The sequence below is a fragment of the Rosa rugosa genome, chromosome 1 (assembly GCF_958449725.1).
Source record: "Rosa rugosa chromosome 1, drRosRugo1.1, whole genome shotgun sequence".
In the NCBI taxonomy this organism is placed as follows: Eukaryota; Viridiplantae; Streptophyta; class Magnoliopsida; order Rosales; family Rosaceae; genus Rosa; species Rosa rugosa.
The window spans coordinates 60,573,061-60,588,363 of NC_084820.1; the positions used below are offsets into that span (position 1 = coordinate 60,573,061).

Here is a 15,303-nt window from a genome sequence, read left to right on the forward strand (position 1 = left end):
CTCCCCTTCATAAATGGGAGGTCGTGATCAATTCAACTCACAAAAAACTAATTGTTATAATTGTGAGTTGTTGATGTGATAAAAAGAAGAAGAAAAAGAATATGAGAATTCTATTCACACGTCTCAATCTACAACTTGTATTACTACTTATATCATTCTTAGTATGGCTCTCTGAGGACTTGTTTGAGACTACTTTTTGGAGATTCAAGAGCACTTGAAAATGGTTTTGAGAAGCAACTGACAAGTGTTTCCTAAACTAAAAGTGTTTTTTGCTAAACTTGAAAAGTTTGAAACAATCTCAAACAAATCCTTAGTATTTACAAGTTTTCCATTATACTCACAATTGAATTGACAAAAAAGGGCAACATGAACTGAGTTCATCGCTTAAACAATGACGTTTTCTCTTCTTTTAAGTCTCTATGTATCATATCTCTCTCCATGTCATCTCGGCCTATCTATATCACTATCTTACATAAATGTCAAGAATTTTGTATGTAGTCACTATATTATCTGATTGTTAGGAATATGTGGAGTCACCGAGGTGGCCGAGGCGAATGTGAGGTGACCGGCGGAGGTGGATGGAGGTTAGGTTGATTGTTGAACTGTTGAAGTATGGAGGTGTATTAAGCAAGGGCAACATAGGATTTTTGACCTTTTCAAAAGAAACTTGAAGGAGATGTATTAAGCATGGGTCACATCAGTCATTGAAATACATTAATAATTTACAGTATACTTGTATTAAATGGAACAGATACATGAATGATGCTAACTTACAATTTACAAAAGTTAAACCCATTGTATGTTATCTTAATGTTGCTAGCTATTCCAAAAGAAAAAAAACCTGTGAGAATGCATCATATGCAAGAAGCTAGCCCCCTCATTCAAGCTTATAAGCATGAAGAAACAAGCAGAAGTCAGAAGCTGTTGTGTTAAGACTCTGAGTTGAATAATAGGCACTGCTAATGCTATTGTCACTGTCTCCACAGAACTCGCCTCCTTCTCTGTCGTAATCGCTCTCCGAATCAGGTGCCCCGGGCTTGAAAATAAACAGACCATGTCCTGTTCCTGGATTACTGAAAAGCCAATCATGAACATCCCAAAAAACCTGGACAGGTAACATGTTCACCATCACAGTCTGGTTCCCTCTGAATTTCCATTGCAAATTCTTGACATGAACCAACACAATCCCGTCTATGCTGATCCACATTTCGGGGTCTTTGAGCCCGGAAGTTGAGCTCTCCACAACAATGTCATGCTCTTTCCTCTTTTCGTCGAATCTCACCCTAGTGGCAAAGCTTTTCTTGGCAAACACGTTTTCTTTTTTGTAGTACATAACGGCCTCAACCATTGATGGCCTTGATTTGGTTCTCTTGTAAGCCTTTTTCTTCATGTCTCCCAAGAGTAACACAACTTCTTCATCGCAAACAAGGGCAACGTAGAAGTCCTGATTCGGTTCTGGACCTCCTACGAATTTAGCAGATCGAAGGTCCCAATAGACTTCAACATGATTCCCTTCAACCTCGAATGACTTGTACCCTTTTTTGCTCCAAAAATGCCACGGCTTGAGGTCGATTTTGCAAGTTATATGAAAATCGCCTTCTAGACTATCAATCCTTATGCTTAGGGAATGGTTCATGAGATTCTTGCACCAAATGACGGTGACCTTCCGCCAATTCATTGCAATGTTGGCAAGGTAGACGCATGTCACCGTGCTTTGTGCGGTTTTTGATGTCACGGGGTCTTCGGTGAGCTTCTCTGCTAATGGGGGAGGCTCATGTACCGAATGACCCCGCATAGAACGACTAAAAGCCTGCATCTTTGCAGATGCTATTGTCACCAAATTTGTTTCCCAAATAATATGCAGTGGCTTTTTAAAAAAAGGATTTGATCGAAAAAATGTATAAGAACTTGTAATGCGGTCACGCCGGTCAATTTCCCGACGAGGATCAATGATGGAAGAAACTAGAATCTTGATCAGGTTAGAATAACAAACATGAGAATGAGAGATCTGTATAAATGTATTGGATTTGGGGGTAACATTCAATAATCATATATTTCTTGCCACCTTCATATCAAATGCACCTTCATATCAACAAAATACGCACAACTTTTGGGGATAAAATCTTTGATGAACAAATAACATAAGAACAAACTTCATATTGATTACCTTATCAACACGAAAGCTTTGAGAGAATGAGAGGATTGAAAACTCACAACTTGCCCTCTAATTGGCAAATGTGTTATATGGATTTGATCAATGGGAGTCCTATGATAATGGGAAATTGATGGGAAATGGCTTGACAAGGGGTTTGGTGAAGATAGAAAGATCAAAAGAGAGTACGCAGGAGATACAGGCATGGCAATTGTTAATTTTGTGGAGAAAACAACTCACATTTCAGAGGTTATAATCTAAAGAATTGCCGAAAGAGAAGGGCTAACGAAAAATCATACCAGCAAGATCTTTTACTATTTACAGCTCCTTAATTTGTTCAATATGTGATATCAAGGCGGCTTCCAAGCTTGGTAACATGACACTTATTAGTCTTCACATCCTAAATATGCTGATACTACTTGACCATATATTGTATTTTCACTAGAATGCTTCGGATTTTTCAACTGTCATATTGTTGTCACCAGATCCAATCTCAGAGGGCTTTTCTTTGTTTGTTTTTTTGGTCAAAGTCAGGGCATATGCTGAACTTTTGGTGTTAGATCAGTTTGTTGGGCTAGGTAACTAGGTTACTCTTTATTTTTTATGTTGGGTAATTTAGGTGCATTATTTATTTATTTTTTGTTACAAGGAGACCCAAAATGGCCTAACAAAGAGAGAAGCTAACTAGAGAACAGAAAATTAGAGCCTACAACTCTAGCATGGCCATTACCAGCAACATCATCAAGGAGTGTCTAAACTATATGATGGGGAGATTGATCCTAGATAATTATTCCTCTCTAGAGAAGTTGATATTATCTTTTACCAAAATATCTGCAACAAAATTATGTTCCCTATGAATGTGGTGGATAAAACAGAGATCAAACTCTTGTATCATATCTTTGCAATTAGCACTTAGGTTGCATTATTTCCCTGGAGATTCATATATATTTGTTAGTTCGCCTAAACTTTTGGGTACTGTTACGAGAAATCTCATTGAAAAATGGTATTGCAAAGTCCACACCCAAAAAAAAACAAAAAACACAGAAGAAGAAGATTGTCCAACCACCACCTTTTAACTGGATACTTGTAAAGGACCAAAGTATTGCAAGAACAAACACTAATATCCTCTCAGTTTGTGTTGTCATTACAAATCTAAATCAGTTCTTCTACTCAAAAGGGGCCATTCTCATCCCCAGTCCACAATACTTTACAAAAAGGAAACATAATACTCTTGCTAGTTGCAACCTAGTTCTACAATTCCCAAACCTACGTGTAAATGCATTTTACAGAAATCACACTCATACTATGTTCCCATTGTTATAAATATTCTGTTCTGCTACATCCACAACAATTTCTTCTCCTTCCTTCGATTCTTTCCGTCTCTCACTTCCCATTGAACTCCTTTTCCCATTGTCATACGTATTCTGTTCTGCTACGTCCACAAAAATTTCTTCTCCTTCCTTCTCACTTCCCATCAAACTCTTGTTCCCATTGTCATAAGTATTCCGTTCTGCTACATCCAGAACAATTACTTCTCCTTCCTTTGATTCTTTCTCGTTCTCACTTACCATCAAACTGTTGTTCCCATTGTCACAAGTATTCCGTTCTGCTACATCCACAACAATCTTGTCTCCTTCCTTTGATTCTTTCTCGTCCTCACTTCCCATCACACTCTGGTTGCCCTTTCCAGGAGTTAATATTCCTCCTATGTGATGACCAGAAGCAGCAGACTGAACTGCTTCTAGATACAGAACCTTTACCAAATTTCTAAAGCGGCGTCTGAATGTTGGCACCCTAGACATGGAAGCTATGAGACCCTGTAGTCTGAGATGAAAATGCTTGTTAGTATGAGAACTTAAGTCTGCTGACAGTGCTTCATGTGAACTAAAATAGGAGCAACATAATCTGAACCATGGAATGAAAACAGAGCGCTTTGATATTCTTAGTATCATGTTATTATCATTAACAATTCATTTGTGTCGGTAGTAATTTCATTCCCAAAGACCTTTACCAAATCTCTGTTTTCAAACACCAGAAGAAATATCATACATGGAATAAATAAGCGCACCTTCTAAATATGGCTTGCAACTGTGCCCTTCGGACAGGATCTGCAGATGGAAATTCAGTGCCATCCCACTCCTCAGGTGTTTCAATTTTGCATTTCATAAACACATATCTCAGAGCCATTTCTTCGTTCGCGTCCAGTTGCATATTCCTTATTTGCTCTTTCATGATCAACAATGGTCCAATGAACCAGTCGAACACTTTATCCCTTGGCCCATTTGACTTTGTCAACTCTACATCATCAGCTATGGAAATCAAATTAGAATTTCTATCATTAAGGTCAAAGTAACTCAATAATAAGAAGCAAAGAAAATGAACGTATAAGGCATAAACATACATATTACCAACCCGGACGAACTAGACTTGGCTGACACAAGAAGACATTGAAATATCGACCAAGCAGGTAGTTTGATTCCCAACTTCTTACAGTTTCCCTTCAAGATACATTCTTCTACATCCTTGACATCTATCAGACCATCACGAAGGAGAATTCTACCATTAATCTCGCAAGATTTGAATAGCCAGCCCCACACCTGTAACAACAGAACTCAAAAAGTAACATGTACACAAGTGTAATATCTGTAAAACAATATTGATCTTGTTCTATTACTTCTGGCAAGTCCTTACCTGCACTGCTTTATATCGGTGGAGTGCCTGCTTCCAAATTCTTGATTGTTGCGACACAAGTTTTGATCTATATAAGCCTTCTCTACCGTTCTTCGAATCATTATTATCATTGTCACCAGAGCTCTTCATCTCCGAGCAAAAGCTCATATTTCTACGGTATATCGGCCTGGCTGTCACAGGGATGTCTTTAATCAAAACTAAGACTCAAGCAAATTAAAGCTTATTCCAAACTTCACTTTATTTCTAATATACCATTTCATTTCAACATGCAGTAACATCGATTTAGACTTTACAAGAGAGATCCGTAATGTACCTGGGAAAGCAGGATCCCTCCCTCAAGTACAGTAAATCATTTACATATTCATCATACAGTGAAACCACTGAAACGATGAAGGCAAGTCCCAGGCGGACTGAGTCTTCCTGGAAATTATATAGTTCTGTTCAGATAAACTTCATCCCAACACAAACAACAAAAATAAATTTAAAAAGAAGAAGAAGAAGAGTACCCACACGGCAATACTTTCAGAAAATATAACCAAACTCAATAAAACGATGAGAAAGCAAAAACAATAGAGTACCTGATACACAATAGCACCACTATATAGTCCTAAAAAGAAGCTGCAGAAGAAAGAAGCTACTACACCTCCAACAACTGCCAGAGGCCATAGAAGAATGGCAAGACCAGCAAATGGAACACATTCTGTTTCCAAGAATGGTCCCTCTCTGCCTATCAAGTCTTCTAATAGCCTCTTCCATCCTTTAAACAGCATGTATGGACTTTTCCATAGTGCAACAGCTGTAATCAAAGACACGTCCGCTGGGACTCCAATCACACTCACCAACAAACAACCTGGCAGTTTCATCAACCTAAAAGGCAAATTCCTCAGAAATTCCAATTTACATACTTTTCTAAAAATGAAAGAAAGAAAAAGTAAGGTTTCTTACTCTATATCCATGGGCTTTTCATCGGCAGGTGTCTGTTCCATTAGTTCATCCATGTAGGAGAAGTAAGAATGGAAGCAAAAATCTGTGAGATCCTGGACGATTATGCAGCTTCCTTTGATTGTCGACCAGGAACCATCCTAGAATAAGAAAAAAGTAAGAAACCTATCTGAACTGCTAAGAGCCCAAGACTTATTATTTAGTCAAGTACACCATCACATAATAACATTGTGATTGGTTTGTAATGGCGCCATATGGCTAGAAACTGATAAAATTTACTTCATAATACCTTAAAAAGAGAAACCTAATGAATGCAATGTATTGCCATACACCCACTAACCCATGTTTACTTTTGGGTTCAGATAAAAAGATGCTTGTTAAAATGACAATTACAGAAACATCAACACAAGTACTACTTGCAGATGAAACAAATAGAGTCAAGGAGACAAGAAACATACTACAAAGCAGTGGTAGAACTTGTCAGGGACATTCTCGCCAACAGCCTCAAATGTCGCAAGAAGGGGAGAAAAAAACCCATATCCAATCCCACCTAAAAGACTCCCGACAACTCCAACAACTGGCCAAAGGACAAGCGGCACCGGAAGTAATACCAGCACTAGAATCTTTAACACAAGTCCAAGCCTCTTGCTTCTGAAATAATAAGGACACAGAAGGTTGAAACCATGTAAAGAAGCACGCAGCTAGCATAAATAACCAAATCCATAACGAGATCATGATATAGAACACGTTCATATATACATAACGAGATAGATAGGTGCAAGGTAAAGCATTACCTTGCTACGCCGTAGTACGTCCAAACAAAATGTGCTATCCAAAGCCCAGCAATTACAGCTGAATTTCCAATGAAAATAATGCATAGCGCCACCGGCCCAATGATCGCAGCTATCAAACAAAAACTATTCCATCACTAATCTGACACATCAAAACTGAAAAAAACCTATCGATACAGTGCACATATATGATACAGTTAGCAATTGGGCATCCCGGTACTTACAGTGTTAACATCAAAAATTCTTGTGTAATCGTAAATGTTCCGATAGATAGCGCTCCGAATTAGAACTATTGTGTTGCATAACATAACAAAGGAATGAATAAATAAAATGAAATGGTGTTTTAACCTTTGACGAGGCCGAGGATGAGAAGCAAGAAGAAGAAAGGTAGGAAGGAGATGAAACTCCATAGCTGGGACAGAAAATTCACCGGAACCCCCATCAAATTAGGACACACACACCTTGTTCTTGTCCCTGTAATTTTAGGGCAAGAAATGAAAATTTACAGAGAAAAATAGAGAGCGTTTGTTCTGGGGCCTCGTCAAAGGTTGAGACTTGAGAGAGAGAGAGAGAGAGAGAGGTGTTAAGCGCCTCTCCAGTCCCGAAGCGTTACGTGGCGGGAATTCAGGACACGTGTCGAGCTTTGGAGCTCGTCAGGCGTGAAAGGCCGTTAGGGACACGTGAGAATGTAACACACCTCAGTCACGCTTTTGGCGGGAAACAACCGACTTTCCGGAGACTTTTGTCGTTTTCCGGTCCAAAAATCGGACCACCAAAAGCCCAAAGAAACACATCGCGAAAAAGACGGGCCTATGTAATAATGGCCCAAAACACACGCGGCCCAAAACCCGACCCGATTCCCACACACAAACTTCAAACTTTGTCACAGTCGTTTCTCCAAAGGTCTGTGCTTTTTTTTTTTTCCAACTCCATTTTCGTTTTGGGAAAGCGAGCTCTTCTTTCAAGTGCTTCTCTTTCAAGTGCTTTTTGGGATTTTGGAGGTGTTTGGAGAAAAATGGAGCGGTGGATTGAGCACTACTCTAGCTCACAGCAGATACTGCTGGTTGGGGAAGGCGACTTCTCATTCTCTGCTTGCTTGGCTCGAGCTTTTGGCTACGCTCCTAACATGGTGGCTACTTCTCTCGACTCCCAAGGTACATTAGTGGTTTATACTAAGCCCTGTTGTGCAAGTAACTATTCTGATTTAGGGTTCATCAATTTGGACTAGTACAAGTAGCAAGACCCTGTTTTTATAATGATTTTAGGGGATCATTTCTAGTGCTACAAGTAACAATACCTTGTTCTGCTAGTAATTTTACTCCTTTACCATATATTTTTTTTAACCTCTAGCCCATGTTAATTTTTGGGGGAAAGGTCTTGGATGGGGACAACCTCTCAACCCTAAAGTTCAAATCTTTCCTCTTTATCTTTGTAAAGTTTGTATTTTTCTCTTGTTTAAATTTTGGGGCTAAAATGTGGTGTTTTGGAGCTTGGAAGGAGAAAGTTTCGGGGGAAAATACTAATTTTGGGGAAGGGTGGAGTAGTGTTTTGGTCATTTTTGCTTGAATTTAAATTGGGGAAAAGAATTTGTGTGAGCAGCATAGATGTCTTAAGGTGAAAGTTTTGTTATCGAGTGACTAATTACAATTTGACTTTTCAGAATCTCTGTGGGAAAAGCATTGGAGCTGTGTGTCACACTTGGATGAGTTGAGGGGGAGAGGATGCCTAGTGTTGCATGATGTGAATGTGCATGACATGGACCTCCATTACATCCTGAAATGGAAGAAATTTGATGTTATCATCTTCAACTTTCCTCATGCAGGGCATTACCCCTGGCTCCGTGAGAGAGATAATCAGCTCATTCAGTAAGTGACAATTTTTTGCCTTTACTCTGTTGTGTGCCCAATGAAGCTACATTAATTGTATATATGGGTGGGTGGTGTTTTTAGACTCCATTTACTATGTAGACTGTAGAGCAGAGGCATAAGAATGTTTGATTGGCACCATAGGCTAATTAGCTTAGAGATGAAAGGAAATGTGGTTTAGTTGACCAAATCAAAAACTTTCCTTAATCAAATGAGATTTTAGTGACATTCTGAATCCAAAAGTTTTGATTTCTATGCTCCAAAAATAGTATATTGCATATATACAGAGCTCAAGAATTGCATTCATTAAGATGTATCACCAAGATTAGTATAGAAAAAATCAAATAAATTTTGTGAATCTGTTGGAATAGCATGATCAGTGAGTTCATACAGTAAGGTTTCATAACCAATTATGTTTTTGGAAATCATTCATCAAGATCTTTATTATTTCGAATTTTCGATGCACTTCAAGTTTGTCACAAGTGGATGATATGCTGTAAATTTTTAACAGTGATCATATTTATGCACAAATAATGCAAGAAAATGGTTTCTTAGTGAAAAACAAAAACTGTTGAATTTCATCACTATCACCAAAGGGATGTGCCTTGTATAGTTTCGGGTTACAGTAGGCTGCAGGTCTATAATAATCATTGCTCTGCATATGATTGCCTTTCATTAAATATCATCCATACCCTAATTTGTTATTTAATCTCTCTCTGCTCTTGGTGCTTGATTTGTGGGTTCAATGGAATAGGATGCACAGGCAATTGCTCAGTGGGTTTTTTGCAAGCGCCCGAGTGATGCTTCGCTCTGGTGGTCAAATTCATGTGACAACCAGGGATGACTACCCATATAACATATGGAATGTGGAGGAACTTGCCGCTCAAGCAGGCCTGGTTTTGAGAGAGAAAGTGTGGTTCGAAAAGTCTGACTACCCTGGCTATCACAATAAGAGAGGCGGTGGCATTGACAGCAACAAGAAATTTCCACTGGGAGAGAGCTACACCTTCAAGTTTGTAGCTAAACCTTATTATATGTATTAGTTTGGACTTAGCACTGATGTTCTTCTGAAGTAACAGACTTAAGGTGGTGCACTTAGGCCTATGGAGAGAGGAACATATTTTGCTTGCTCTTAGTTGACTCTATGGTAGGGTATTCTGACTAGTTGTTTCTGTGCATATGGATTTGCTCCTGATATGAACCATATCAGGAGTAAGCAGCAATCAGCGAGCTGTGAATCTGTAAAGAGCACATGTTTTGTGCATATGACTTAGTTAATGCTAGCTATTGCAGGTGTAGTTCTCCTGCGGACTAGTCTGGGTTTAAGTACATCTATACGGCAGGGCTGTGTGCTGAGGCACTCTATTCTTCTTCTTTACCTATATCATTGTTGTATGACATGCGAGGCTCACCTACTTATATGTTTGTTTCACACATTCTACCTATGTAAACTGATGGCACCCTTTATCATCTACAATGTCTATAAAATAAGCAGTTTAAGCACTGAATACAACAGGATAAAAATTAAAACTGAAACTTTATAAATAAAACAGGCCACTGAATCGAACTCGCCTGAAATGTTGAATACTGAACGGTAAACAAGATGAAATGCTCCATGATGAAACTATGGCAGCTAATGAAGACAGAAGAAGATGGGGTCTGCAAGCTGCCGACGACTGGCGATATCAGCAAACGACTCTCATTTCCCCTTACTGATGAAACCAAAGTCTCTACATAAGGGTTGAAGCAACCAGCCCGGATTGCGAGTCTCATGAACATACCTAATTCTCTTTTCAATAGGATAATATAGTCCCACCTTTGTGCAACTCGGACCTGAAGCGCTCAAAAGTACTTCACCGGTTTGTGAAATAGATAAAAATTTCGAACCATATGTATGCAATGTTAAATGTAGGTATAACTGCTAGATCTACAACTTTAGTCAGACACACTTTGACCCCATATTCCTTCATCTCCCATAATGTAATTGCATCACTTTCGGCAGAAAGAAGATAGAGAGAATTTCCGATGGTTACAATATCTGCTAGCTGTAGAAGTTTCTTTCATAAGATTGTCTAATGGGAGCAACTCCTTTAATTCCTCCGTGGCTAAATCAAAAGCCATTATTCTGTAACTATATCATATTAAGCCAATGTATAGCTCCATTTAGTAAGTGCCCCTTCCGGTACAAATTTTCGACAGAATCGACATTTCCAACACCAATAGTCCTTCATGAACATTTGATTGTACACACCGCAATGGTGCTGCTTCCCAGAATGACATTGTAATCTTCAGTGGCAGAATCATAACCAAAGCCATAAAAGCTTGGTTCTAAAGGACAAGAGAAAAAATGTTTGGTCTCTTTAATACAAGGGTTCCATAAGAGTAAGACACGTACCTTCCTTTGGCAGCAACCGCAGCAGCAGATGTATTCTACTCTACGATGTATTCCATCTACGACATATCAACCCATTGCAAGAACCAATGTTCGTGAAATAATTTCGTGCATGTGAATCATGACACTCAGCCTTACACTTACAAGTCTCATGAGTAGTTGGTGGTAAATAATGCCCAGATATATCATGATAAGAATGTTGGTGCTTCAGCATTAACGCTTCCATGTCTATAGATCTGAGAGGATTGACTCGAAAAAAGAGCCTGAGGCGGTTCATGTTGATACCTGCAGCTAGCCACTGCACGGCGCGCTGAGGTGCTTCGTCATGAAACGAGAATCGGAGATCAAAGCATGCCAGCAGGACTTGCATACTCACCGAAATCTTAGTAGAGATTTGGCTGGTAATCTTGACAGTATCTCCTCAGTAATATCATCAACGTTGTCGTAGCCGTCAGAACAAGATCGTTTACGACCCAAAAGGACCATGACTATTCTGGGTACGTGGAGATTGCAGAATACGTAACAGAAACCTAAACCTAGAGTCCTAGGCCAGTAAACCCTAAACGATCAAAACGATTCATTTTTTTAACCTTTCTTATTAGAGATTATTTTTACAAAAACTCAATTACTTTAATCAATTTTTGATTGAATTAGGCTTTCGAAGAGATAATCTATGAAATATATGAGAGGGAAAAAGTAAAAGCTTTTGATCACAAGACTTCTCTGAATGAAGATAGTAGCTACATATTTCATCAATGAATTTTGATCACGTTTAACCAGTAAAGGTTAACAAATTTGTGTCATTTCACATAACGATCAAATGTTAATGCAGCTGGGCAGGTGAGGTAAGGGTTGGTGCCTTAGTCTGAGTTTATATAGTTCAACAAGGAAAAAAAAGATCAGAAGCGTGTGCCTTAAGCTCTTTTGTAGAGTCTATTGAAATGTAGGATTTTTGGGCCAATTTTACACCGCTATCTCACAACGGTTTGCCTAAAATTATTTGAAAATGTAAATTTTGAGAGAGATGACCTTGCTTAGACGTTGGTCTGTTCTGTCTAGTTTTCATGAAAATATAAATCAAATTAATATATTATGTGCTTTGTTGACGCAAATGTCAGTGGTCTTGAGAATCTCCAAATCTAACTTGTCTGGTTTAGCTAGCTTGAACAATCAAGAGTTCAAGACCAGTAGCGAATACCAAAAGCTTATTTAATAGTTACACTGATCCCAGATAACATTAGATTATGTTCTATCTAATAATTTACACATAAACTGGAACAGGGATAGATCTTATCGATACTTTCCATAAATTCCATGTCTCCTACCACGTTATTAGAAGATTCTAGATCATGAGAGTCACACAGTTTTCTGGAAAAAATAAACTCTGAAAGAGAGAAATGTTAGAATTATGTATACTTGTACTATGGTTGGAAATAATGTATACTTGTACTATACTTCCTAGCAGGTTAAATGGTCTGAGTTTTGTATGTAATAGTTCGTTGACCAAAGTTTATGTGTTTTGTGGCTGAGAAAAATCTAGCCTTGTGTGGTTTAGTGTGTTCCAGCAGCATCTCCAAGTCTTAGGATTTAAGCCTAAGCATCTGTATAATCTTTTCAGATCAAAATATAAAATAGAAGAGCTACATGGTCTGCTCTCTGTTCATCTCATTTTCTTTCTAAAATTCTCATCTACATCTTTCTTCTTTACTTAAATATATGTTTAGAGAGTGATTGTAGGTGTGAGAGAGATAGATTCCAACAAGAAAGAGATGGCAAAGCAGGTTCATAGAAGATCATACCAAAATGTTTTTGTACTGTTTGCAATGGCTTTCTTTGCTATAGTCTCAGTGGTTGTTATGCCAAAGGCCCATAAAGGAATATCTACTTGGTTGGGTTTAACTAGTACCATCGGTATGAGTTCTGCTCCTCAGTTCAGATTCAACAATATTTCTGGACACGGGGTATGAATTCGATCTTCTTACACATTCATTCCTAGTTAATTTGCTAATTTGTTCTCTCATCATTGATCATTTTTGTTCATTGATTACCTTTTTTGTTTAATCTCAAAAAGGGTTTCACAGGCAAGTCTGTTTCTAAACGAGATAATGATAAAAGAGATGTAAACCTGGAGAGGCTTGAGGCCGGTCTTGCTACTGCTAGAGAGTTGATAAGGGAAGCAACAAAGTTAAACCAAACAAGTACACTTGAAGATGCCGATTATGTTCCACACGGCGATATTTACAGGAACGCCTATGCCTTTCACCGGTATGTGCCACTTTACTCTGATCAGTATAAGAATCTTGAATATTTCACTACCTACACACGTGATTTTTATGTGTTTTACTTGTATATAGGAGCTACCTCTTAATGGAAAGCCTTTTTAAGATTTTTGTCTATGAAGAGGGAGAGCCTCCAATATTCCACAATGGTCCTTGCAAGAACATATACTCTATGGAAGGACTCTTTCTCAGCTTCATGGAAACTGATACCAAATTCCGAACTTTGGATCCAGAAAAAGCTCATGTCTATTTCCTTCCTTTTAGTGTGGTGATGATCATTGAGTACCTCTTTCATCCAATTATTCGAGACAAAGCTGTTTTACAACGCACCGTGGTTGATTATGTTCGAGTCATATCCAACAAGTACCCATTTTGGAATAGAAGCCTTGGGGCTGATCATGTAGTGCTTTCTTGCCATGATTGGGTAAGTAGATATCCCAAGTACTCGACACCTTATCTTATCTGACATATTTGTTGTCACACTGCTATTTTAGACTGCACATTCAAATAACAATCCATCTAATGAATAGTTCAGATAATTTAGAATACACTGACAAAAAAGTTATATTTGTTGATGTGCTATTTGGCTTTTGTATAGGGGCCAAGGGCGACATGGTATGTTCGACAGCTATACTTTGTTGCCATTCGTGTACTATGCAATGCAAACACCTCCGAGCACTTCAACCCTAAGAAAGATGCATCATTCCCCGAAATCAATCTTAAAACAGGTGAAATTACAGGTTTAATTGGAGGCTTCCCCCCCTCCAAGCGTTCTATCCTAGCCTTCTTTGCAGGACGAATGCATGGACGAATCAGACCATTGCTTTTCCAACACTGGAAAGAAAAAGATAAAGATCTACTGGTTTATGAAACACTCCCCGAAAAATTTTCGTACCATGACATGTTGAAGAAAAGCAAGTATTGCATTTGCCCAAGCGGTCATGAAGTCGCTAGTCCAAGGATCGTAGAGGCAATTTATGCAGAGTGTGTTCCAGTTTTGATTTCACAGCATTATGTTCTGCCTTTCAGTGATGTTCTAGATTGGGAGTCCTTTTCTATTCAAGTATCTGTGAGTGAAATATCACAACTTAAGGAAATCTTAATGGGGATTCCTGAAGAGAAGTATAGAAGAATGCAGGAAAGAGTGAAACAAGTGCAAAGGCATTTTGTGGTGAACAATCCCCCCAAGAGATTTGATGTTTTTCATATGATAATTCATTCAATATGGCTTAGGAGACTTAATGTACGCATTTATAGTTGAAGGCATTCAATATGAAACAATAACCTCTCATTATATAAGAGATCCTTATTTGTACTTAACAAAAAGACAAACAACCACACCAATCGGGAGCGAGAAGGTTCCACATAATTATATATGAAATTGTTATTTAAAAACTAGTGAAAAATAAAAATTCTAAGAAAAGACGCTATAAGAACTTGTGCTGTATAACACAAAATGGATAGCTAGTATCATGTTGAAAGAGCAGACAAGGCGAAACTAAAGTCTACACACGTAGCTGTTTGAAGGTGCACCCACTGTTATTACACAAATTGCTAGTATCATATTGATGAAAGAGCAAAGGAAACCAAGTTTACTAACATAAGTCCGTAAGCACACAGTTGCAAGAACTGGTCGCAGATCAACACCAAATTACCTTCAATTTATAGGTTTATATGGCACCAACCATCTCCAGATTAATTAAAAACATATAGGATCCACAATGGCAATAGTATCATACATTCATACTGAGAGAGAGGAGTAAAAGCAGCTCTCGGGTGAAACTAAAGTCTCTAGACACATAATTGCCTTAATTTCAGTAAAACGAGCTCGGGTTCCAATATCAACAGGTTTCAGGGTGTGAGTTCCAAAAACGATCGTACATGTCTCTTTCTCAGGATTATATAACACCACCTTCTTGCAATTCCCAACTCATCAAACCCGCACCATTCTCTAGAATGGATATATAATCCACACGAGAGACATCACAAGGCATAAATATCTTAAAACTTTAAAAGGAATTTCTAAGACTTTAGTCCAAGATTCTTTAAAACTCCGTACTCCTCCTTCGTCCATATGGTTAGTGCGGTCTTGTGATCGTAATGATATACAAACAGACGAGTTCTAGACTTCTAGTAGTGATCCCGATCCCAATACCACGGCCACGCAGAGATAAGACCGACCACCTTTTCG

At 38.5% G+C, this 15,303-nt stretch overlaps 3 protein-coding genes across 4 annotated transcripts; 1 reads left to right on the forward strand and 2 right to left on the reverse strand.

Annotated features, from left to right (window-relative positions):
- Positions 1-657: 657 nt before the first annotated feature.
- Positions 658-2,355, reverse strand: LOC133743555 (uncharacterized). Of its 2 annotated transcripts, XM_062171540.1 has the most exons (2): positions 2,168-2,355; positions 658-1,810 (listed from the first exon to the last, which is right to left on the reverse strand). In XM_062171540.1, the coding sequence occupies exon 2, from the start codon at positions 1,793-1,795 to the stop codon at positions 878-880; it is 918 nt and encodes a 305-aa protein (XP_062027524.1). In that variant the 5' UTR covers positions 1,796-1,810; positions 2,168-2,355; the 3' UTR covers positions 658-877. The 2 variants fall into 2 exon arrangements, with proteins under 2 accessions (XP_062027524.1, XP_062027516.1); XM_062171532.1 differs by having other exon boundaries at positions 658-2,355.
- An 851-nt stretch (positions 2,356-3,206) lies between these two features.
- LOC133743571 (uncharacterized membrane protein At3g27390) lies at positions 3,207-7,117 on the reverse strand. Its single transcript, XM_062171551.1, has 10 exons — positions 6,925-7,117; positions 6,580-6,688; positions 6,244-6,436; positions 5,789-5,925; positions 5,422-5,710; positions 5,157-5,263; positions 4,844-5,009; positions 4,554-4,749; positions 4,221-4,461; positions 3,207-3,976 (listed from the first exon to the last, which is right to left on the reverse strand). The coding sequence occupies exons 1-10, from the start codon at positions 7,016-7,018 to the stop codon at positions 3,451-3,453; spliced, it is 2,058 nt and encodes a 685-aa protein (XP_062027535.1). The 5' UTR covers positions 7,019-7,117; the 3' UTR covers positions 3,207-3,450.
- Positions 7,118-12,467: 5,350 nt separating this feature from the next.
- On the forward strand, positions 12,468-14,413 carry LOC133743578 (probable glycosyltransferase At3g07620). Its single transcript, XM_062171564.1, has 4 exons — positions 12,468-12,794; positions 12,905-13,098; positions 13,188-13,536; positions 13,711-14,413. The coding sequence occupies exons 1-4, from the start codon at positions 12,603-12,605 to the stop codon at positions 14,371-14,373; spliced, it is 1,398 nt and encodes a 465-aa protein (XP_062027548.1). The 5' UTR covers positions 12,468-12,602; the 3' UTR covers positions 14,374-14,413.
- The last annotated feature ends 890 nt before the right edge of the window (positions 14,414-15,303 follow it).

What these genes read in the sequence shown, in the direction of transcription:
- LOC133743555 (XM_062171532.1), bottom strand. Translation starts at nt 1,816, where the DNA reads ATGCAGGCTTTTAGTCGTTCTATGCGGGGTCATTCGGTACATGAGCCT.
- LOC133743571 (XM_062171551.1), bottom strand. Translation starts at nt 7,018, where the DNA reads ATGGGGGTTCCGGTGAATTTTCTGTCCCAGCTATGGAGTTTCATCTCC. An exon ending in ACGTACTACGGCGTAGCAAG is followed by an intron (nt 6,437 to 6,579) that starts GTAATGCTTTAC and finishes TTATTATTTCAG; the next exon opens with AAGCAAGAGGCTTGGACTTG. An exon ending in TTGCAAGCCATATTTAGAAG is followed by an intron (nt 3,977 to 4,220) that starts GTGCGCTTATTT and finishes TTTTCATCTCAG; the next exon opens with ACTACAGGGTCTCATAGCTT.
- LOC133743578 (XM_062171564.1), top strand. Translation starts at nt 12,603, where the DNA reads ATGGCAAAGCAGGTTCATAGAAGATCATACCAAAATGTTTTTGTACTG. An exon ending in ACAATATTTCTGGACACGGG is followed by an intron (nt 12,795 to 12,904) that starts GTATGAATTCGA and finishes AATCTCAAAAAG; the next exon opens with GGTTTCACAGGCAAGTCTGT. An exon ending in TGCTTTCTTGCCATGATTGG is followed by an intron (nt 13,537 to 13,710) that starts GTAAGTAGATAT and finishes GCTTTTGTATAG; the next exon opens with GGGCCAAGGGCGACATGGTA.